The sequence below is a fragment of the Gobio gobio genome (genome assembly GCF_949357685.1).
Source record: "Gobio gobio genome assembly, chromosome: 3".
NCBI lineage: Eukaryota > Metazoa > Chordata > Actinopteri > Cypriniformes > Gobionidae > Gobio > Gobio gobio.
The window spans coordinates 62,125,004-62,150,492 of NC_137099.1; the positions used below are offsets into that span (position 1 = coordinate 62,125,004).

Consider the following 25,489-nt stretch of genomic DNA (forward strand, 5'->3'; position numbering starts at 1 on the left):
TGGCGTAAACAGAATGAGAACATGGATCCATCATGCCTTGTTACCACTGTGCAGGCTGCTGGTGGTGGTGTAATGGTGTGGGGGCACACTTTAGGCCCCTTAGTGCCAATTGGGTATCGTTTAAATGCCACGGCCTAACTGAGCATTGTTTCTGACCATGTCCATCCCTTTATGACCACCATGACCACCAGTTAATGTGATGTTCTCTCAAAATATGCAGTTGTATTGACAATTCAACATTCAAGATGACTTTGTGAAATGATTGAATGCAAACAGAGAACAATAACTGCAGAAGCAGAGGACATGAGTTCAAAAATGTTGCTTGACAAAATGACACTCAAACCAATCAATTAATCTTAACTTGTGTTTTCTGAGTAAAAAGGTTTAGTATGTGAATAGTACAGATAACTAGATTTGTATAAGTAAGTTAAGATATTAATTAAAGTTAATTAAATAGTGTTAGAATCACTGTTGGATTTTACAGTGGCAGGATATAATGGAAGGAATTAACAGAGTTTGGCTGAGCAGAAAGATAGATTTGAGCATCATCAGCGTAACTGTGGAAATGAAGACCATGACGCCGGATGATCTGACCCAGAGGAAGCATGATTGAAAATATAAGTGGACCGAGAACAGATCCTTGAGGTCCTCCGCGGATTTGTGTTTATTAATGCTAATGAATTGTTGCCTGTCTGAGCGATAGATCTGTTACAGTAATACTGATAGCAGTTAGGCAAGATAGGAGTACAGAATGGCAAAATGTAACAAAAGCTGAACTCCTTTTCAAAAGGATAAGAAGGCTGTATTCTGTATTTCTTTATACTATGTCAAAGAAAGTTTTCTTAGGAAATGCTCAGCAAGAAAATGTCGCCCGTCATTAGTTCTGTCACACTTGGATATAAGTATATCCTCCATTAAAATGATAACACATATCTTAAAACCCAAATAAGCAACCCAAACTAACCCTACTCTTCATGTGCAGTGAAAAGTGAAACTGATTCTACACAGAGCTCTGTCTGACAGAAACAGCCCTGATTTACAAGAAGAGACCTATAAAGGGGGGGTGGTCCCCTGCACTATTTCCTTTCGCTGAATATGTGGCTCGAATGCTGTCCGCCCACAACATGCTTTACAGTGAAACAAGACTTTTTGCAATGTAATCTGAAACAGGAACAGTACACAAGTAACTGTGGAACAAAAGACATCAGAGGTTTGTTTTGTGGCTCTTTTACAATAAACATTTACCATTGCTTGATGAAATTTCACTGCCGAAATCCAGGAATCCCAATAGGAATCCATGTGATCGGGAGTTTCACGTGAGAGCAAAAAAGCTCCCCACAGTTTTTAATCAGATCTCACTACATGATAAATAAACCATCACTAAAAAGTGACCAATGACATGACACAAGACATTACATGACATTTTTGACATGACAAACATGCATCAGAAACACACAGTTACAACACTGGGGATTTTACTGTGTATACACGCTGGATGAAAGGAAATCAAACGGTGGGAGTGATTTTTACAATAGTTCAGTTTTGGAGGAGGCTGTATTAACCTGCACCTGTAACGGTCTCTGTTAATGTTTTAGAGTGAAGAAGCGGCAGCAAAGAAAAAAATAACTGACCTTATTTTTACTTTCATTTTCTGTTTGAGTGCTGCTCTTTCACCCAGTAAAGGCTGATGTGAAGATAGTAGCTGCTGAAGTTATATCTCAAACAGCCAGTTACATTGAGACAATCCCTTACGAAACAAAAATATATTGCAGTATATTGGAAAATATAATGTAATACATAAGGCGATATATTCCCATATATGGGATTTAATATTTATATTTTCCAATATATTGCAATATATTGAAAGCGGCAATCATTTGTATATTTTGCAATATACTGCAATATATTACATATATTTATATATGTACCATCAATATATTATAATATATTTCAAGTAATATATTGGTAAATATATTTTCTTTTCGTAAGGGATTCCATGTCCACATTGATTTGTCTTCATGAATGGCAGTGATTTTATACTGTGATGTAATGTTTCAGGATCATGTTTGCAAGCTCAGTTATCAGCCTTTCTACAATGCAACATTCCCTTTGAGAAGCATCCCTAGTATCAATTTCATCTTGCTATTTAGGGAAACTCTAAATGTTCAGGGATGCCGATCACTCAAATATTGTTCCTCTGGAAACAGATTTCCAAGTCCTTAAGTTTCGCGCTCGATTTGTTATTTCCTTTCAACTTATTTGCCATTGTCCATATAAGTGAGAGACTCACCCAAATCCTGTCTTTGTTCGCCATGCAACAACATTTTTAGGAAACATGAGGTGAAACAGAAGATCAGATGACTTCAAGATGTTCCTGATGTTCTCTGCTTGTGGCACAGAAAAACGAATAAACATTTTACAGAAACGTAGCAAAATCACCAAAAGTTGTTTTAGGTTTTTAAGACTTTCTACTTAGGGGTCGCTGTAACCATTTTTTATTTAACTTTAGATAGTTAAATTAGGTTGTATCATGTATTAAAGGGGCGATGAATTGAGAAATCAACTTTCCCTTGAGCTTTTGATATATAAAAGGTCATAGTAATTAAAAAATACCCTGTAAGTTTTAGAGCTGAAAACTTCCTTGTTAGTCAAAGAAAAGCTTTTATTGACACCAGGCCCAGCAAACGATCGATCTGAGAATGTGCCGTCGTCTGAGTGTAGTGAAGCACCACTTCAACAGAAGAAGAACAATGCCTGATTCTGTTGCTCCGCCCACTGACTTGTGCCAGTAACATAACACAGGCCTACATAGAGCTAAACCGCGTCAAATTTCTAAACATACCACACAAGCTTCATTCGGATCCCAAATGCGTGGTCGAACTTTATTTTTAATGAATATCCAGCTCACACGGGGAAGACATTGCGCGTCTGTTCTTTCATTTAACCACGGATTTGTTTTTAAACAAGAGACTGGATTTGCAGACAGGATGAGATTAACCACACTTATGTGAGTAAAAATGTTTAAGTGACATTTTGCGAGCCCTGTGGGACAAATTATTTCGGTTGCCGTTTCTCACAGGCTTTCAAAACAATTCCCCATGTAACCTACTCACAGGGGAGCAGAAGCTCATTAAATATGCAAAACTGTTATCCAATCCTAGCTGAGGGTGTTTACTTCCAAGTCTTTATTGCGGCACGCCCATCAAAACCCAGTGTTTCTTGAGAGAGCATCAAAACCAGGGTGGAAAATGGCCTATTTCTTATTAATTATGTTGTTTTGAATGTAAAAACCTCGCAAACATCATAAGTTGACCTCAGACAACAGTATAAAAAACTGTAAAAGCCTGTTCATGACGCCTTTAAAAAATATCTCAGAGGTATTATCGACAGAATTATATTATACACTCACCTAAAGGATTATTAGGAACACCTGTTAAATTTCTCATTAATTCAATTATCTAATCAACCAATCAATCAATCAATCAATCAATCAATCAATCACATGGCAGTTGCTTCAATGCATTTAGGGGTGTGGTCCTGGTCAAGACAATCTCCTGAACTCCAAACTGAATGTCAGAATAGGAAAGAAAGGTGATTTAAGCAATTTTGAGCTTGGCATGGTTGTTGGTGCCAGACGGGCCGTTCTGAGTATTTCACAATCTGCTCATTTACTGGGATTTTCACGCACAACCATTTCTATGGATTACAAAGAATGGTGTGAAAAGGGAAAAACATCCAGTATGCGGCAGTCCTGTGGGCGAAAATGCCTTGTTGATGCTAGAGGTCAGAGGAGAATGGGCCGACTGATTCAAGCTGATAGATCTCGTTACAACCGAGGTATGCAGCAAAGAATTTGTGAAGCCACAACATGCACAACCTTGAGGCGGATGGGCTACAACAGCAGAAGACCCCACCGGGTACCACTCATCGCCACAACAAATAGGAAAAAGAGGCTACAATTTGCACAAGCTCACCAAAATTGGACAGTTGAAGAATGGAAAAATGTTGCCTGGTCTGATGAGTCTCGGTTTCTGTTGAGACATTCAGATAGTAGAGTCAGAATTTGCCGTAAACAGAATGAGAACATGGATCCATCATGCCTTGTTACCACTGTGCAGGCTGGTGGTGGTGGTGTAATGGTGTGGGGGCACACTTTAGGCCCCTTAGTGCCAATCGGGTATCGTTTAAATGCCACGGCCTAACTGAGTATTGTTTCTGACCATGTCCATCCCTTTATGACCACCATGACCACCAGTTAATGTGATGTTCTCTCAAAATATGCAGTTGTGTTGACAATTCAACATTCAAGATGACTTTGTGAAATGATTGAATGCAAACAGAGAACAATAACTGCAGAAGCAGAGAACATGAGTTCAAAAATGTTGCTTGACAAAATGACACTCAAACCAATCAATTAATCTTAACTTGTGTTTTCTGAGTAAAAAGGTTTAGTATGTGAATAGTACAGATAACTAGATTTGTATAAGTAAGTTAAGATATTAATTAAAGTTAAATAAATAGTGTTAGAATCACTGTTGGATTTTACAGTGGCAGGATATAATGGAAGGAATTAACAGAATTTGGCTGAGCAGAAAGATAGATTTGAGCATCATCAGCGTAACTGTGGAAATGAAGACCATGACGCCGGATGATCTGACCCAGAGGAAGCATGATTGAAAATATAAGTGGACCGAGAACAGATCCTTGAGGTCCTCCGCGGATTTGTGTTTATTAATGCTAATGAATTGTTGCCTGTCTGAGCGATAGATCTGTTACAGTAATACTGATAGCAGTTAGGCAAGATAGGAGTACAGAATGGCAAAATGTAACAAAAGCTGAACTCCTTTTCAAAAGGATAAGAAGGCTGTATTCTGTATTTCTTTATACTATGTCAAAGAAAGTTTTCTTAGGAAATGCTCAGCAAGAAAATGTCGCCCGTCATTAGTTCTGTCACACTTGGATATAAGTATATCCTCCATTAAAATGATAACACATATCTTAAAACCCAAATAAGCAACCCAAACTAACCCTACTCTTCATGTGCAGTGAAAAGTGAAACTGATTCTACACAGAGCTCTGTCTGACAGAAACAGCCCTGATTTACAAGAAGAGACCTATAAAGGGGGGGTGGTCCCCTGCACTATTTCCTTTCGCTGAATATGTGGCTCGAATGCTGTCCGCCCACAACATGCTTTACAGTGAAACAAGACTTTTTGCAATGTAATCTGAAACAGGAACAGTACACAAGTAACTGTGGAACAAAAGACATCAGAGGTTTGTTTTTTGGCTCTTTTACAATAAACATTTACCATTGCTTGATGAAATTTCACTGCCGAAATCCAGGAATCCCAATAGGAATCCATGTGATCGGGAGTTTCACGTGAGAGCAAAAAAGTTCCCCACAGTTTTTAATCAGATCTCACTACATGATAAATAAACCATCACTAAAAAGTGACCAATGACATGACACATGACATTACATGACATTTTTGACATGACAAACATGCATCAGAAACACACAGTTACAGCAGCAAGAGAAAGACTAAAATGAACACTGATCTCCATAATGATGACTAGAAGTTGTGGCATCTAGCATGCCACTCTGTTGTTATTTTGCACATTCGTCATGTACCACAATTATTTGTTATTGTTTGCAGCAGAAACTATTGTCGCCAAAGTTAACTCCAAGAAACATAAAGGTACGTGTGAATCAAATGACTCAAGAAGAGTTTTGGACAAGAGGAGAAACAAAATGAGGATCAATATTGGTGTGGCATTTCCTAGATGAAGAGAGAGCTTTGCAACAAACTTTAGTCAGAGATGCCGATCTTGCATGTGTTTTATTAGACAGATGAGCAACTGTCTGGATACCTTTCAACAGAAAACGAATCATTGTTATATACCTCGACATGGTTACCACCATTTAATTCGACAAATAAAGTTACGTATGAGTAAGTAATTTTGCATTAAACCACCTGAATCTATTCACTGTTCACTACCACAGTGTGAGGTTGAGTAAATGTCTGAATTTTCATTTTTGGATGAAACTATTCAAAGTCTTTGACTGTCTTTTAAGGCCAAAGGTCACGTATAATATTAGGCTGGGCATGTGTGATAGTTGCCCTCCATTCATACTGAAACCAAAAATAAGATCAGATCTGATTACAGGCTCCTATCTGACCTCCTCTATAAATTCATAATCACAATTCTGACCAGATATCATTTGATATCTAAATAATGTGCAACCTTTGAATGTTTATAATACCGAGGTTATTGTGTACAAATGGTATCATTAGCAGTAAAAAAGTGCACTTAAAAGTTGATTGGTGAAGTAATCACTCACCCAAAGACTTTACTGTACGGCTTTCTCTTTATGTTTATATTTATACATATTAATTTGAGAAACTCTCCAATAAGCATGAAAACCAATGGCCTTAAGAAAACAAGTACATTAAAGTGAAATAGGAATAGTATGTTGAACTGACAAATGGTTAGTTCCAGGAACTAAAATAGAACTGAGAGTACTTGATCATTTACTTTAGATTTACTCTTGACTAGTATAGCTCAATTGTTGTGTTTTGATGCTGAATGTAGAGCTAATGCTGATACGGCAACTCCAATTATTGTTAAAACTGTACAAAGACTTCAAGGGATATCACCGGACACACCAAACTTTATTATGGGTGATTTTAATCATTGTAAAATGGGCAAATCCCTGTGTGGTTTTTATCAGTATGTAACCTGTTTTATACGTTATATGAAATGTTTGGATAATTGTTATGGATCTGTAGACTGGGTAAACCCAGCCTGATCTGCCGGAGATTTGATTTCGCTCTGCAACTCAGTCTGGAAACCTGTACATTAATTTCTACTGCTTCTGTTACACTTTTGCGGGAACCAATCACAGACTGGCTTATCCACTATTGCCGGGTTTAACACGATGATGGATAGAGAAGGGATGGATCGATGCCTGTTGATCACGCCTCTTGAGGTCTGATTGGTTGAAGGACTATCCAATTGCGTACAGAGTCATTTAATTTATGCTCGTTGATCACGCCTCTTGTAGAAAATACAGAGCAGACTCCCCAGACCAATGTTCAGTCTTAAATTGACCTTCGTCTGGTGATAGACAGACAAACGGATCTGTAAAGGGAGCATATAAATCATTTTGTAGAGCTCCCCTAAGTTCATCTGATCATAATGTTGTGTATTTGGTTCCATTATACAAATCGGTCCTGAAGAAAACTAAGCCGGAACGTCATTTAGTTCTGGTCTGGTGAATCTACAGTTTGTTTTAGTTGCACAGATTGGGATGTGTTTACTGATGCTTGTGCTGATTTAGATGAATTTACAGAGACTGTGTCAGCTTCTATTTCTTTCTGTGAGATTCTTGTTATTCCCAAGAAAGAAATGTGAAATGTCTATAATACAGAGAAAATTTTGTTTTAATCAAGGTGATGTGACTCAGTATAAGGTACTACAAAAACAAGTTAAATTAATAATAATAAAAAAAAAGGAAGCTTGATTTTGATCTTTCAAATCATCTGATTGTTTTTTATAATCGTTTTAATAGTCATAATTTTTGTCAGGAATTGGCCGTTTTTAACAATGCTGCTCTAGAGCAGAATAGTGTTCATGTTGAGAAAGATACGGTTTTAAAACTTTTTCGGGATGTAAGAGAGAGGAAAAGCCCTGGCCCGGATAGTATTGAAAGTCGTATTCTTCAGAACTGTGCGGAACAATTGGTGGATATTTTTTGTTTAATTTTTAGAATGTCATTGAGCCTTCATAAGGTCCCTCCTCTTTGGAAGGAGTATATTATTGTTTCTGTGCCTAAGAATAATGTAAAATCTTTAAATGAGAACAGGCCAGTAGCACTTACTTCTCTGGTAATGAAAGCCTTCAATCAAAAAAATGTTTTTTTCGATACTGTTCAGTTTATAAAAATAAAAAAAAATTCATTTTACACCATTGTATTAGATTTCTCATTCAAACAAAATTGCATTGTGTTAAACTGACTTGAAACAGTTGCCTTTTAGCTCAACTCAATATTTTCATTTAGAAAGAAAATGTTTCAGTTAAGTAGGCCGAAAATAACATTTGATGCTTGTTCAATTTACTTAAGTAAATTAAGTTAATCCAACACAATTTTTTCAACCACTTTACACAATCCATTTGAGTTACATAAATTATTTTAGTTGTTTTAAAACTGCATTATAGAAAACAGGGACATTTGCCCTTCCCATCATGCTTTGCACAGGACTGGATACAGAGAGTAAATGTTGAAATAAAATGTTATTGTATGTCAAGATGAAGAAATTGGGAGACTTGTTAATGTTTAATGTTCTTTTATTTATATATTTAAAAGAGATTCTGGTATGTTACTGTTTTTGGAGTTTACCATTGTGGATGAAACAACACGTGTAGAGCATGTGTTTGGGGTGAGGACCTGCTAATAACAATTAAAGTTGTTTTAAAGGAGTGATGAATTGAGAAATAAACTTACCCTTGAGCCTTTGGTATATAAAAGTTCATCGTGATATAAGAATATCCTGTAAGTTTCAGAGCTGAAAACTTCCTTGTTATTCAAAGAAAATCTTTTATTGACACCAGGCCCAGAAAACGAGAGATCTCACAATATGTCGACCACTGACGTCATAGAATGCAGAAGCACCGCCTCAAGCCCCGCCCACCGACTCGTGGAGCTAAACGGGTCGCACTACTGAGCAATAAACATGCCGTTTCCAGCTCACGTGCGTAAGACATTGCTTTTAACTAAATGACTAAATTTAACTAAATGGTATTGAATTAATCTTATTTACAAAAAGTTTACTGAAATAAACAATGTTAATTCAATTCAACATAACCCAGTTACGTGGAACCTGTTGACGTAAAAAAGTTAAGCAAATCCAACGTATCATTTTTTTGAGTAAGGATTGTGAAAGATGCGCTTTTGACCATTGTACAGGCAAATCTAGACCCGCTTCAGTTTGCCTACAGGTCAGGCAGGGGTGTTGATATGCGATATGTACCCTATTAAACACCATTTTGGCACACCTAGAGGGCGCAAAAACTTTTGTACGCTTAATTTTTATTGCTTTTTCATCAGCCTTTAATTGTATCTAACCTCATATATAGCAGAAAGGTTAAAGAGTGTTCATAATATTGATTTGGGATAGATATGTTGGCTGATGGATTCTTTAACCAGTAGGTCTCAACGTGTGAAGGGAAATGGTGTTTTTTTTTCTTCTACTGTGTCCCTTGCAGAATGTTTTTCAGTTGTTACCTTCTACTCGCAGATATTATTTACCAGTTTGTAGGACTAATAGATTTTAAAAATCCTTTGTACCAGTTGCCATTAGTTTTTTTTAATTATTCTAGATAAATGAATTATTATTATTTATTTATTTATGTTGATGTTTTTTGCTTTTGTGTGTCGTGTTGTTGTGTGTGTTGTTTTTGTTGACTGTATTACTGCTGGCTGTGAAACAAATTGCCCCTTGGGGATAATAAAGTTTACCTAACCTAAAACCCTTACACAACGGCGCCACCTAATGGAAGAAGATAGACATCGCTTTGAGGACTAATCTCAGAGCCCACAGTCTAAACCAGCATCAAACCAGTAACCGGCAACATTTTTAAGAAGAAAAACAATCTCCAAAAAATGCAAAGCGACGGTGATGCCAGCAGACATGAGTCCAGACAGGTCATCTGTCATCTTCAGTGGAGAAGCAGAGGATTCTGCAGGCAGGTCAGCTCTTAGTAATGATGTTCCACTTTATGTTTTCTTATTATCTAACCGCTGAATGGATTGCTTTTAAATTGACTGAGAGTCTGAGATGCGTTGAATTCTTTCTTTGGTTCTGAAGGCCGCAGATCTCCAGCTGAAAAGACTGTTCTCTCCGAGAGCTGTCGACCACAAAAGTGTTTTCATCAGATGATTATGCCATAATATCTCACATTAAAGCTACACTGTGTAACTTTTTTAGTTTATTCTTAGCTAAAAACACTTAGTTCTTTGATAAATATATGTGCTCATTAATGTATATTTACTTCTTTCAAGTAATAAAGTATTCTCGTAAGTTTATAATATGCCATTGAAAATACACACGGGTGAGGGTTTGAATGCGGGTCGCCATGTTGCCCCTCCATCTTGAAAGTACATTAGCCAAAGAGGGACATACCCGTAAATTCAAGCTTCGCCTTTGGCGTTTTAACACTCGATGGCACCGTGTCGAATGTGGACGAGGTCGAACTGGAAGCCATGTTAATCTTGGACTAAATCGGCCACTGTAGGAGTTAAAACGAAATCGGAATTGAGAGGAAGAGAAACTAATATTCACTGGATGGTCATATACCTTTTCACGCTTTAAAGACATGAATAATCATGCAGAGGGGATTTGAGTGTCTTTATTTCTGGCCTGTTCTACACAAACGAGGCAGTGTTCGGGTTTAAATCTGGGATGTTTTTAGAGGCAGTTGTCCATTAGCATGATGATTTGGACAATGTTACGGCTCGTGACTGAATGTCAACCGTGTCATTAAACACAGAGTCACAATCAAACCCTCGTGTGATTGGTGAGTGCAGAGAGAGAGAGACATAATGCTGGAAATATAATAATACATCTCATTATCTGTCTCAACCTAACACAGTTTAAACACAGTATATCTCTGTCTTTCTATCTATCTATCTATCTATCTATCTATCTATCTATCTATCTATCTATCTATCTATCTATCTATCTATCTATCTATCTATCTATCTATCTATCTATCTATCTATCTATCTATCTATCTATCTGTCTGTCTGTCTGTCTGTCTGTCTATCTGTATTTAACCTAATTATATGTTGCATAAAATAATGAATTCTCTAAAACAGACTTCATTCTCAAACTGCAAAATATAATGTAGCATTTGTTTCTTATGATCTTGGGCTGAACAATGTCCCAGAACAGTTCTCAACAGGTTTCGTGAGAAACAATAATCACAGCGGTCGACTCTCTCCCTCTCTGCCTCTCTCTGCCCTTTTTACATAGTCATCGTTCTGTCATCGCTGCTTTTCTTTCTTCTACAATTAGTGTGTGATAAGATCTCTTGCGTGCCAGTCCTTCTCCCCCATCCCTCCATCTTGTCCTCTAAACACCTGTCTGTCTGTCGTCTGTCCACACAGCGCTGTGCTTCTGCGTAACAGCGGCTCATCACGATGACTTCAGGCTGATCTAATCCAGGTCTTTTACGTAGTGTCTGCTCAACAGAAATGTCCCACAGTTTCTGCCAGAATAACATACACTGTGTTATATTTTTCTAAGTTGTAAATTAAACAAAGATAGAGCAGCCAACATTTGACCTGAAAATACTAGTTTCTACTTCAAAATGTCCTGTTTAATTCAGTCAGTGTTATTTGCTGTTCTTTGTGAAATATACTAGCAATGATTCTTTATCAAATGTCAAATCTCCTTCAAACAGAGCCATTGACAGTCTTTTTGTCGTTCAAATTGTTTCCAGTAGAGGTTAATAAACTTCCCAGCAGCTGAACACAGCACAAACACAGACGGGGGAACCTGGGATTTTTCAAACAGGTGTGAATTTTACTGACATTTACCATGGTGTTGTGAAAAATACACACACAGGCACACAACAGTGTTGGGTTGACATTATAGTTTTCCTGCTTTTAGTCTGATTTATGTTCATTATGATGAAAATATATCCGTTCTTAAATCCCAACATTGAGGTTTAAAGTCACCCTTAAAATCAAAATGTAACTTTTTTTTGGCTTTTAGTGTGAATGTGTTAGCCTTACTGTTATCTATAAGCTAGTGTTCACCAAAACAATGATAACATTTAGAAGATATAAGCATTCAAGACTTACAGCCAATAAGGATCCGTGATTTTGATGACATCACTCTGCACTTCAGCTTCAGATTTTCTGTCCAGTCAAACGCTCTCTAGAATCTGAAACCCGCAAAGAAAAACGCAACACTTTGGTTTTTGCCCCCATTTTTTATGAGTTGAACTCAAAGATCTAAGACTTTTTCAATGTACACAAAAGGCCTATTTCTCTCAAATATTGTTCACAGGTCTGTCTAAACCTGTGTTCGTGAGCACTTCTCCTTTGCCGAGATAATCCATCCCCCTCACAGGTGTGGCATATCAAGATGCTGATTAGACAGCATGATTATTGCACAGGTGTGCCTTAGGCTGGACACAATAAAAGGTCACTCTAGGAGGAAAGGAGAAGTGCTCACTAAAACAGATTTGAGAGAAATAGGCCTTTTGTGTACATCTTTGAGTTCAGCTCATGAAGATTGGGTGCAAAAACCAAAGTGCTGCGTTTATAATTTTGTTCAGTCTATTTAGAACAAAATCTTTATCATTATAGTTATCGTTCTTGGTGTGAACGGACCTCACTTGAAAAAGAATTAGCGATGAATAGTTACGCTTGTCTCTCTGAGATGAAGTTGAAGGTCTGCACAAGGAGTGTTTGTTGTGGTCTCTATCACTTGTTTTCAATCACATACACATTCAGCGAGGTCTTTGAAACTCTTAAAACATGGGAAGACAAGGAAGCAGGCACTTGAGTGTGTGTTGTGAAGGACACGCATGCCACACGGACACATTGCAGATGTTCTGTTGCCATGCCAACACCACATCCCTCCAGAAACGCACAGTAACCGTACGCATGCAAAGGGAAAAAAGCAAAGGATCTCCGTTCATTATAGTGGTGTTTTGATGAACCCTATAACGGACAAGCATCAGAAAGTAAATGTATCTCCCCTAAATGCTGTGGAAATAGGACAAAACAGTAAAGTCTTCCATTTCAAACATACCCACATTCATTTTATAGCTCTATAATTTCCCTTTATGACAACTGTTCACTCAAAAATAGGAGAAAGCTGGTTCTTAATAATATTCATTAAAGCTCCATTAAGTCTCCTGAGGAATGAAAGAGAACAAACATTAGTCCTCTATCCAGCTCCTGCATTTACACCACTCAAGCAAACTCTATTGAGTCAGTGCTGACCTTCAACACTCAACAGCGCTCATCATCCTCTGCACATGCATTCACAGAGATGCTGGCAGATCTGTGTGTAGGAGTGCAGGTACAGGACTTGACGAAGGCTGTTATTCTCAGACGGTCTGTTTGAGTTCCTGATGGGATCCGCAGCCTGAAACGGTCCAAACGGTTTAATTTCTCAGGTCGTGATGATCCTGTTGCATCACACTGTCAATCCTGAGAGGAGAGACTGAACATTTTAACAAGCTGCTGTAATGACTGAGCATCTGTGTGATCACAGGTGCTCTGAATGTCTCCTGCAATCACTCGCAGAACAATCTCTAACAGATGATGAACATCTGAACATACACAGAACACAAGAGCCTGGCCTCAAGTGAGCTTATATTTGCTTATTAGTATACCATATATACTCGCTCATCCATGTCTTTATGGACCGACGCACTGGTCAGTCATGTTGGGACAGGAAGGGGCCGTCCCCAAACTGTTCCCACAAAAGAGGGAGCATGAAATTGTCCAAAATGTCTTGGTGAAGCTTTAAGAGTTCCTTTCACTGGAACTAACCCCTGAAAAACAACCCCACCTCATAACACCCCCCCCCCCCCCCACCACCACCACCACCAAAGTTTACACTTGCAGTCAGGCAAATCCCGTTCTCCTGGTAACCACCAAACCCAGACTCGTCCATGGTATTGTCAGACAGAGAAGCGTGATTGGTCACTCAGAGAACACGTCTCCACTGCTCTAGAGTCCAGTGGCGGCGCGCTTTACCCCACTGCATCCCACGCTTTCGTGATGTAAGGCTTGGATGAGCTGCTCTGCCATGGAAACCCATTCCATGAAGCTCTACACACTGTTCTTGAGCTCATCTGAAGGCCACAGAAGTTTGGAGGTCTGGAGCTCTTGACTCTGCAGAAAGTTGGCGACTTCTGTGACCCTCAGCATGCGCTGACCCCGCTCTGGAATTTTCACTTCATTTTCCCAATTGCTTCCACTTTGTTATAACACCACTAACAGTTGAGCGTGGAATATTAAGTAGTGAGGAAATTTCACATCTGCATGCCTACACTATAAAAAATGCTGGGTTAAAAATAACCCAAGTTGGGTTGAAAATGGACTAACCCAGCAATTGGGTTGTTTTAAGCAAACATTTAACCCAAACGCTGGGTTAAAGCAACCCAATTGCTGGGTTAGTCCATTTTCAATCCAACTTGGGTTAGTTTTAACCCAGCATTTTTTAGAGTGTACACACAATTTTTTCTCAGTCTCTTTGGTAAATTTTTTTAATCATCCTCGACATTTGCAAAACAGTAAGTGCATTTCTCAAAACAATTCGTACAAATAGCAAAACACCATGGATGACCTGCAAAAGCCACTCTCTTACTCAAAATCCTTAGTTCATCTCTCAAAAGTAAATATCTGTGTGAACATGTCATGTTTGAGTTCGCAGATGCCGATGCGACAACAACCTCCACCCTCCCCACCACCACCAGGATGGTTCCGTCCATACCTCAAAAGGGGGGTCGGCTGCGCCCCTGCCTTCATCTTCAGGCAGGAATATGCTGATCCGCTACTCTCGGATTATAAACTATGGACGGGGCCTATGCCAAAACTTATTATGCTTGCTGGGCTGTCAATAAATGTATGCTTCATTCATCATTCTATCTCCCGAGTCTTTCTGGTAGAACTATTATGACAGCTTGTTCAACCATTTTGCATGTAAAGACTTATGCTATGAACTAATGCCTAAATATTGTGGGGGGTGAGACTATTCAAAATTATAAATACATTTTGATCAACATGACATAAGCAACTGATAATGTAGGAAACAGCAGAGAATTGTACATAATCATTTGCATTGATGTACAAACGCATTTGCAACTTGTTCAAAGAAATGAGAAACTGCTTTTTTGATGTGCACAAGTGACACAATGATGTGAAGATTGAACAGGTAGTTTTGAGAATTTCAATTCTGATCTGAGAAATGTACCAAAGCGACCGTAATTCTTCAGTTGTATACTGCACATATAGGCACATGTAGTATACACTGTACACACTGTGAATAGATAGACACTGGTGCAAGTATTAGCAGTATGCCATTTCAAACATATCCAAAGTCGGTAAAAAAAACCCATCAAATTGAAAACACAGTCTGCTCATCTTCCTCTCAGTGGGTCAGTATTTCACTTCAGCGCTCTCTCGTATCAAAGCCATCATTTCTGCCTGTTGAGATAAAAATTGTGTCCACAGATCTGAATAGGTGTAATTATGAATCTACCCTCCCGAGGATGAATAACAACCTCCACTGCCTTTCAATCTATTCAGCTGCATAAATGTCAGCCAGCGCACAAACAGACATCCGACTCGCTCTCGCACACATTAACCCCCCACAGACAAACATCTACACACAAACCGGTGAGAGGATCAAGGGCCTGCACCTGTGAATCAAAGACACTAACTTAAACAAAATACAGTTATTGAAAATGAAGAGTAGACATCAGATAGACAGGCAGACAGACAGACAGACAGACGGAAAGATAGATAGATAGATAGATAGATGATAGATAGATAGATAGATAGATAGATAGATAGATAGATAGATAGATAGATAGATAGATAGATAGATAGATAGATAGATAGATAGATAGATAGATAGATAGATAGATAGATAGATAGATAGATAGATAGATAGATAGATAGATAGATAGATAGATAGATAGATACAACCTCAAATCAGAAAAAGTTGGGACAGTATGGAAAACGCAAATATAAAAAAAGAAGTGATTTCTAAATTTACTTTGACTTGTATTTCATTGCAGACAGTATGAACACAAAATATTTCATGTTTTGTCTGGTCAACTTCATGTCATTTGTAAATATGCATCCTTTCCTGTCATTCAGACCTGCAACACATTTCAAAAAAAGTTGGGACAGTAAAGCATTTACCACTTTGTAATGTTGCCATTCCTTTTTACAACACTTAAAAGACGTTTAGGGACTGAAGACACCAAGTGATGAAGTGTTTCAGGTGTAATTTTGTCCCATTCTTCCTGCAAACAAGTCTTAAGGTGGGCAACAGTACGGGGTCTTCGTTGTCACACATTCTCTATTGTAGACAGGTCGGGACTGCAGGCCAGTCAAGTACCCGTACCCTCTTCCTCCGCAGCCAGGACTTTGTAATGTGTGCAGAATGTGGTTTTGCATTATCTTGTTGAAATATGCATGGACGTCCCTGGAAAAGATGTCTTCTTGAAGGCAGCATATTATGCTCCAAAATCTCTATGTACTTTTCAGCATTAATGGTGCCTTCACAGAAGTGCAAGTTACCTTTGCCAAGGGCACTGACACAACCCCATACCATGACAGACCCTGGCTTTTGGACTTGTTACTGGTAACAGTCTGGATGATCCTTTTCTTCTTTGGTCCGGAGCACACGGCGTCCATTCCTCCCAAAAAATACCTGCAATACTGATTCATCTGACCACAGTACACGTTTCCACTGTGTGATGGTCCATCCCAGATGCCTCTGAGCCCAGAGAAGTCGACGGCGCTTCTGGACACTGTTAACATAGGGCTTCCTTTTGGCACAGTACAGTTTCAACTGGCATTTGTGGATGTAACTACGTATTGTGGTACTTGACAAAGGTTTGCCAAAGTAGTCCTGAGCCCATGTGGTGATATCGCTTATAGATGAATGACGATTCTTGATGCAGTGCCGCCTGAGGGATCGGAGATCACGGTTGTTCAGCTTAGGCTTGCGCCCTTGTCCTTTACGCACTGAAATTCCTCCAGATTCCTTGAATCTTTTAATTATGTTATGCACTGTTGAATGTGAAATATCCAAATCTCTTCCTCTCTTTCTTTGAGGAACATTGTTTTTAAACATTTCAATAATTTTCTCACGTATTTGTTGGCAAACTGGTGATCCTCGGCCCATCTTTGCTCCTAAAGGATTAGACCTTTCTTGGATGCTGCTTTTGTACCAAATCAGAATTACAATCACCTGTTGACATCACCTGTTTCAAATCACATCATTATTTAACCATTTTACCTCATTACTAGCCCTAAATTGCTCCTGTCCCAACTTTTTTTGAAATGTGTTGCAGGTCTAAATGACAGGAAAGAATGCATATTTACAAATGACATGAAGTTGACCAGACAAAACATGAAATATTTTGTGTTCATAATGTCTGCAATGAAATACAAGTCAAAGTAAATTTAGAAATCACTTCTTTTTTCTTTTTTTTTGCGTTTTCCATACTGTTCCAACTTTTTCTCATTTGGGGTTGTAGATAGATTGAGAATGAACGATAGATAGATAGATAGATAGATAGATAGATAGATAGATAGATAGATAGATAGATAGATAGATAGATAGATAGATAGATAGATAGATAGATAGATAGATAGATAGATAGATAGATAGATAGATAGATAGATAGACAGACTCTGGAAAAGCTGGCACAGATTCCCTCTACCTGTCATTGCTCTATCAAATGTGCGGTCGGTAAGCAACAAACTAGATGAACTTTTGCTAAGACCTGAACATGACTGTGAATTCAGACAGAGCGACCTTGTTTGTCTTACTGAAACTTGGCTTAAAAATCATCATACAACCCCACACCTTACAGGTGTAAGAACACATGAATTCGCTCCAAGGATCGGTAGCGAAACGTGGTGAAGGCCGCACGCGCGTTCAGTGTTTCAGCTGGAAGAATGGATTTGATTATAATATTCTTTATCTGACTCCATTTATCATAGTTGTCGCATTTAGAAGAGAATGCCAACTGGTTGTTTGGTCATTTATATTTGATAGTTAATAGTTAAGACGTTTAATCATTCCGTTTTAACCCTTTGTTGCAATTATACCATTCCGTATTGGAGATAGTTAATAATTACAGATTAATTCAGAAAAGAAGAGAGAGAGAGAAAGAAAGAAAGAAAGAAAGAAAGAAAGAAAGAAAGAAAGAAAGAAAGAAAGAAAGAAAGAAAGAAAGAAAAAAAGAAAGAGCTAAAGAGCAGCTCTCTCTAGAGAAAGCAGAGAACCAAAAGAGGCCGAACTACAGTTGAAATCATCTTTTATCCTCCTCCCTGATGTCACAAAACTCAAATATGACTCTTTTAAAACTGACTAGAGGTCTGCGTGGGACTGTTTTTTAAATCCCACTCCCGCTGGGGTTATATTCCGCACCCACCCGTTCCCGCTATATATACACTGTTTGTTCACACGCTGTCCGCTTAGAATAATTTTCTTCCCGACCCGACCATCCCGCTAAATTTAGATCTCGTTTCCAGAATTTCACATTTAAATTTCCATGGAGAAAATAAAAATGTAGTCTGCACAAAAAATTTATTTATTATTTTATTCGCCTTGTCAAGATACAAAATTGAACATTTTGCTGCCAACAATAGGGGGAAAAATGTACCAAAATGTTAGGCTATTTGTTATTTTTATTCGTATTGTCAAAATACAAAATTCGTAACATTTAGCTGTCAACACAGGAAAAGTGTCAGAGAAAGAAAACAAATACGTCATTCATTACAAGCAAAATATGTACAATTTAACATCCCTGAGAAGAACGTCGATTTCAACGTCTCTCCTACAAAAGAAAATATATAAATTCAACAATAACTAATAATAAATTAAAATCTCAAAATTGTAGGCAATATATGAAATGAACGAAAACCGCCTAGTTGGCAAAATCAGCTTTTTCCAAACTATTTTAAATATCCATGCAAGAGAATAATGTCACTGACTGATGACGGTTTTAATACCGAACGTCTTTCCTCCAAAATCCGACCGCAAAGGCTGAATGCTCTCTCGGGATGAAGAGAACATATCATCGACAACCTGCCTGTTCTTCCTGAGGGCCGTATATTTACCACCGGTACAGTCTGCCCTGAGGACCGTTATGCACATGCTGCGCGCACAGACCCCGCAAATACAATACGCAGAAAGAACTGGTCCATGCGTGCAGCGCGTATAACGGTCCTGAGTGCAGGCTGTTGGCTATACCGTGTGGTCGATAAGATTAAGCTAGAAGGTTAGTTCACCCAAAAATGAATATTCTGTCATTAATTCCTCACCCTCATGTCGTTCGACACCCGTAAGACCTCCGTTCATCTTCGGAACACAAATGAAGATATTTTTGTTGAAAGCTGATGGCTGAGAAAGGCTTCAGATAGGCCTCCATTGGCATTCAGTACATTTACACTCACAAGACCCATAAAAGGCACTTAAAACGTCGTTACAAAGTCCATCTCACCACAGTGGCTCTATAATAATTTTACGATGCGACGACAATAGTTTTTGTGCGCCAAAAAAATCAAAATAACGACTTTATTCAACCTCTTCTTGTCTTCCGTGTGTGCCTCCACGACGCATGCGCGAGAATATGACGTAGCGCCGGGGTTCGGGAATCCATGAAATGCCACTCTAACCCCATTTTGAGCACTACGCCGAGACCTAAAGCACGATCAATGTAGAATTCAACAGCTTAGACACGCGCGTCTTCCTCTGCTTGTAAACAAATCGCTTCTGGGTCATGTGTCTGAACGCCGGATCTGCATCATATTCTAACGCATGCGTCGTTCCCGGTACACAAGGTGGTGCTGCTGCGGCACTTTACGCTTCTGACACTCGCTTGTCACACAGAAGAAGAAGAGAGACAGTATTTACGTGCTTGCCAAAACCATATACATATTATGTATATGGCCAAAACCATTCACAGACTTTTTACTAACTGGCAAGCAGCATTAGCTGCTCATCTTCTTCTTTGTCTACTTACTACTTCTTCGTCATATCAATGTGTGCTCGGCAAAACCGTTTTGTGCTTCAGCGCCACCCAGTCGTGTTTTACTGTCACTTCAGCAGCTCCAGGCACGTGAACAAAAGCGCTGATCTCATTGGTCGGCCAGTTTTTTACGCGCCGCGGCAAAATAAAAAAACGAACCCGAGGCGTTTTTTTTTTTTAAATGACGCTTTTACGCCTGGCGTTTTGCGCGTCGGTGTGCACACTCACATTGGCGCCCTTTGTTTAGTCCAGAGGCGTTAAACGTCGGCGATAAACGCGTGCGAAAATCGTCCCGGTGTGAACAGGCCTTAAGGCCTTGGAAATTTGTTGTCATGCTAGCCAATTAGAAATGAATGTTGCTAAGACAAAATAATGACTTATGTGTTCCAAACGAGACATGATTATTCAGCCAATTTCACTTGAGGGTCAACAAGTTGAAATAGTGGAGAATTTTAAATATCTGGGCTCGATTTTGGACTCACAAGTTAGCTTCGTTGAAAATTCAGAGTACATTTTAAAAAGATGCTCGCAGCGACTTTTTCTTCTTAGGAAACTCAGTGGCCTTGGGGTTAGTCAGCACATTTTAGAACTGGTGTACAAATCCATCATAGAGAGTGTTTTAACTTTTCATCTTCCTGTCTGGTATGATCATTTAAATTGTAGATCTAAGAACAAACTTAAAGGGTTAGTTCACCCAAAAATGAAAATTCTGTCATTAATTACTCACCCTCATGTCGTTCGACACCCGTCAGACCTCCGTTCATCTTCAGAACACAAATGAAGATATTAGTGTACACAAATTAGTGTAAATCCGATGGCTCAGAAAGGCCTACAATAACTTTATAAAGCGACGAGAATAGTTTTTGTGCGGAAAAAAAAAAAAACCCTAAATAACGACTTATATAGTGATGACGATTTCAAAACACGGCTTCATGAAGCTTCGAAGTGTTATGAATCAGTGAGTCGAATCATGATTCGGATCGCGTGTCAAACCGCTGAAATCACGTGACTTTGGCGATCCAAACTGCTGAATCGACTCACTGATTCATAACGCTTCGAAACTTCATGGTGCCGTGTTTTGAAATCGTCATCACTATATAAGTCGTTATTTAGGGTTTTTTGCGCACAAAAACTATTCTCGTCGCTTCATAAAGTTATTGTAGAACCACTGTAGTGAGATGGACTTTGTAACGACGTCTTTAGTGTCTTTTAAGGGTCTTGAGAGTGAACTGTGCATTGTGCCAATGGAGGCCTTTCTGAGCCATCGGATTTACACTAAAATATCTTCATTTGTGTTCTGAAGATGAACGGAGGTCTTACGGGTGTCGGACAACATGAGGGGAGGTCATTAATGACAGAATTTCATTTTTGGGTGAACTAACCCTTTAACAAAGTTGTGTACATGGCAAGTAAAATAGTTGGTAGGCCACAGAAGCCACTAATACAACTCTATGCCGAAAGGACAAAGAAGAAGGCGAGAGGTATTCTTGCAGATAGCTCTCACCCTCTCTTTAATCAATTTGAGCCCTTGAAATCAGGAAGGCGGTACAGAACAGAACCCCTCCAGCAATCAAACATGTGTTTAAGAGGTCTTTCCTTCCGAACTCCCTTAAAATTCTCAACTCCGCAAGTGACTGATAAATTACATGGATGTGACAAGAATTGTATTTGTATATATATATATATGTATTGTGATACTGTCTGTGTTTTTCTTATTACTGGCTGCTGTAATTGTTTTATGTGTTGGTGAGCCAAAGACAAATTTCCACCTTGGTGGACAATAAAGAAATACAATACAATAGATAGATAGATAGATAGATAGATAGATAGATAGATAGATAGATAGATAGATAGATAGATAGATAGATAGATAGATAGATAGATAGATAGATAGATAGATAGATAGATAGATAGATAGATAGGTTCAGGTTCATTTCCTCTGGTCTTTGGTGCTGCACATCCTGTGTGTGGAGGGTCTTTATGCAATCAGAGAGTCAAGGCTTCATCGTTTCATCTGAACGCCCACATACTCTCAATAATTTATTTATTTTCAATGAATGAATCGTGACACACTCTTCTCCACTTCATTATGCGGGTGAGGCGGCATCTGTCCCTGAAATCATCAAACCGCACTCATGACATCATGAAAAAGGTTTTATTTAAACTGTGTACAGGTATTATACAGTAGTTCAACACACCAGCGGCTTCCCCTTCATCATGGCATACAGTCCGGCATTAGGTCTCACTCATGGCTTCAGTTATTGTTCCATATTCAAGTTTTACAACATTAAATCAAAGTTCAGATACATGCTTAATTGTCCCGCCATCATTCATTACGTGGAGTGAACATGATTAAATATTATCTTCATGAACTATGTAAATACATTCAAATGGGACTGTGTGCGTTTATAGGCCAGGATGGTCAATTTCATATCATATGATGAGATAAAAAGGGTTGTGATTCATCCATATAATGTCTGTGGAAACGGTGAGTATTGTCAGTGCTTTGTGTTCCTCTCAGTCTGTTGTTTCACTGGATCTGACACTTGTCCATCGCTTTTCCCTGTTTTCCGTTGCCCTTGGGACCGAGCACCAGCCGCAGGTCGGTGCCGAAGCTCGGCCTGCGCGCCAGCGGATAAAGCGCCCCGCACGGAGCCTCACACGCCGCCGTTTTGCCCCCCTTGTCCGCCTGCCGCGCCGCCCGGAGCGCCTGGTACGAGCGGATGGACACTTTCCGGTGCTGCGAGGGTCCGGTCTCCAGCGGGAGCCCGCCGCGCCGCGCCAGCGCCTCGAACACCTGCTCCAGGTTCAAACTGTCCTTGGCCGAGGTCTCGAACAGAGCGCAGCCGCTCCCGAAGGCACGCAGCACCTCAGGCCGCGACACCGCGCGCTGCTCCGACGGCAGGTCCAGCTTGTTGGCGCAGACCACCGTCGGTACACACACCTTCTGCTTATGTAAGGCCGCTTTGGCCGCTGCGATCTCGGCGTGCAGGGCGCGCACCTCCTCGAACGAGCCGCGGTCGTCCAGACTGAAGACGAGCAGGAATATATCACCTGAGAGAGAGACAGAGGGTCAGGATCTGTGGCCAGCGCACATCCAACACAATCACATCAGCCAAACGTTTGCAATGCGTTACGATAATATAAATGTATTTATGCTTATAGTTCACCCAAAAATCTACATTTACTCCAACAGTTTGATTTCCAACAAAATATCTTCCTTGAAGAAACTCATGCAGGTTTGGAACAACTTTAAAATGTTCCTTTTTGGGTGAATTATCCCTTTAAGTACAATTATCCTTCAATTTATGTTGCATTAATGAACACACATTATGCTAATTCAGTCCATTTACGTTTTCTTTGGAATTTAACCAAAGAAACAATTTTATTTTTGTTCTTGGTGCCATTTTATTAAATAAAAACACCTGTTACATTAATGTATAACTTCTGAGACTTTTGGGTGATGCTTTTAAAGTGTATAAACACTCAAATAAATGCCGCATTAGAACACAAGAACGATTCTAATCAGAGCCAAACAAGGTTTCTTCATCCATTTAAAGAGCCAACAACTCCAAAACAACCCGAACTGCTCCGGACTTTTACGCACCGGTGAGGATGGAGAGTCTTCTCTTGGCAGGGAAGCCCCGTTCCCCGGACGCGTCCAGGATGTCTATCTGGTAGGTCTCGCCGCGGATGTGGTAGAGTTTCCGGTGGAAGTCCTCACAGGTGGGCTCGTATCGCTCGTCAAAGCCGTCGCGGAGGAACCGGCGCAGGATGGAGGTCTTCCCGACGCGCGGCGCGCCGAGCACCACGATGCGCCTGCAGTTCTGCGGCTTGGTGCTGCCGTGCGGCTCGTTGGCTAGCGGCTGGAGACGCGCGTGCCCGTGCAGGACGAGCGCGGCCAGCTGGTCGAGAGGGGACTTTTTACAGTCGATGGACGGATGCGCTTTACCCAGGCTGGACGCGCGCACCACCCTCGCTTTCTTTTCCTGCTGCTTCAGCTGCGTCGTGGCCAGCTTCAGGATGCCCATTCCCGCTTTGGAGAGCGTGCTGACTTTGAACCCGGTCGCGCCGAGTCTTTGCGTCGCGTTTTTGTACGCGAGGAGGACGCCGGGCGAGCTGGTACCGGGCAGAGCGCGAGACTGGTGCTGGATCACCGCTTTCACACTCTGGCGCAGGTCCATGACGGGACACATTGAAGACAGGTAGATTTGTTGTGTGTTTGTTTGATACATCCACCTCTAGCGTGTGCGCTCCTCTGCATAAGTGCCGCACTTCTGAACGCTCGGCCAGCGCGCGCCTTATATACCCGCGCCCGCGTCATGCGCGTGATTGACAGGTGCGCTACGCGTGTACCCGCGAGGAACAAAACGTTTTGCGGAGCAGTGCACGATGATATAGGCCGACTCTCATAATAACTGCTGCTTACAGCTGCGATAAAGCCTGTTTGATGATGGGACAGAGAATATTAAAGGCACAATATGTAAGATTTTTGGATTAAAATGTCCAAAAACCACAATGATATATATTTTGTTGACTTGTGTACTTGCATTAACCCAAATGTTTCCAAGAATGTTTAAATCCAGAGAAATAATTTTAACACGGACACGGACTGTCGCCTATCAATGACATCATACCCGCGTCAATTTTTCAGTTTATTTTGTAGAAACCATGGAAACACCAAAGATACTTTAATATCTGATGTGTTTTATTAGACACTGTTTGGATCATTGATGGACAGAAACTCATAATTGTTCTCCAGCTCAACACAGTTGTCTTAATGTTTAAATCGGGTGCTGTTGATTTACCGCCTAATAATACCGCCTAAGTGTCTCATAGTAGCATTATAACATCACTTTAACACACTCACATGTGTGTAATATGATAAAACAGCACTGCGTTACCACACACATACATGAGCTGAAGAAGCGGAAGCGGCATAATAAAAAAATAATAAAAATCTGCGAAATCCATGCATCATCACGTGTTTGCTTTGAATAAGCGACCTCTAGCGGCGAAAAATGACATATCAGTAAAGAAAAAAGAAAATAAAAGTGAATAAATACATTCATTTCAGGGGAAATATTGGAGAATATGTTTATTAATGTATTTTATTCAAATAGCCTATACATTTATTAGTATTACAGTCGCTTTGGTACATTTCTCAAATCAAACTCACAATTTGCAAAATAGTAAGTGCATTTCTCAAAACAATTCGTACAAGTAGCAAAACACCATGGATAACCTGCAAAAGCCAGTCTATTGCTCAAAATCCTTAGTTCATCTCTCAAAAGTAAATATCTATGGCAATGAACATGTCAGTGCCATCAGAAGGACAAGTCCTTGTGTTATTGTGTACGGATAAGACAGTCAAAAGGCTTATGTTGTCAATATAACTGTACTCTGGAGGGATGTTCTGATGGAAACTATGGCTAAAGTTTAACGAACATCTTCTCCTGCAATGCAGCGTGGAAAGAATCTTTTTGAGTGTCTTATCCAGCCTCTGCAGGCATCTCACATGCTGCATCCATGGCAGCCAGAAGGGTCATTTGTGTATGTGGCTGACGATCATATACTTTCCATCTCCATGCTGAGAAAAATTCCTCAATGGGGTTAAGGAATGGAGAGGGTGGGAGGAACTCCATCAGCATCCTGTCATGGGCAGCAAACCATTGCCTGATGA

General features: G+C 39.8%; 2 protein-coding genes across 2 annotated transcripts in view; both read right to left on the reverse strand.

Moving 5' to 3' along the window:
• Positions 1-25,489, reverse strand: part of LOC307124221 (uncharacterized protein) — a gene marked incomplete at its 3' end in the record, with an annotated part of 717,433 nt that overhangs the window by 458,524 nt on the left and 233,420 nt on the right. The gene's annotated exons all lie outside the window — the stretch shown is intronic.
• rasd2b (RASD family member 2b) lies at positions 21,949-24,082 on the reverse strand. The gene is made up of 2 exons (XM_079811691.1): positions 23,414-24,082; positions 21,949-22,860 (listed from the first exon to the last, which is right to left on the reverse strand). Exons 1-2 carry the CDS (start codon positions 24,039-24,041, stop codon positions 22,337-22,339), a joined length of 1,152 nt encoding a protein of 383 aa, XP_079667817.1. The 5' UTR covers positions 24,042-24,082; the 3' UTR covers positions 21,949-22,336.

Bases quoted from the DNA above. Each gene is read 5' to 3' on its own strand.
- rasd2b (XM_079811691.1), bottom strand. From the start codon at position 24,041: ATGTATCAAACAAACACACAACAAATCTACCTGTCTTCAATGTGTCCC. The intron at 22,861-23,413 runs GTGCGTAAAAGT...TCTCTCTCTCAG, and splicing joins AAGACTCTCCATCCTCACCG to GTGATATATTCCTGCTCGTC.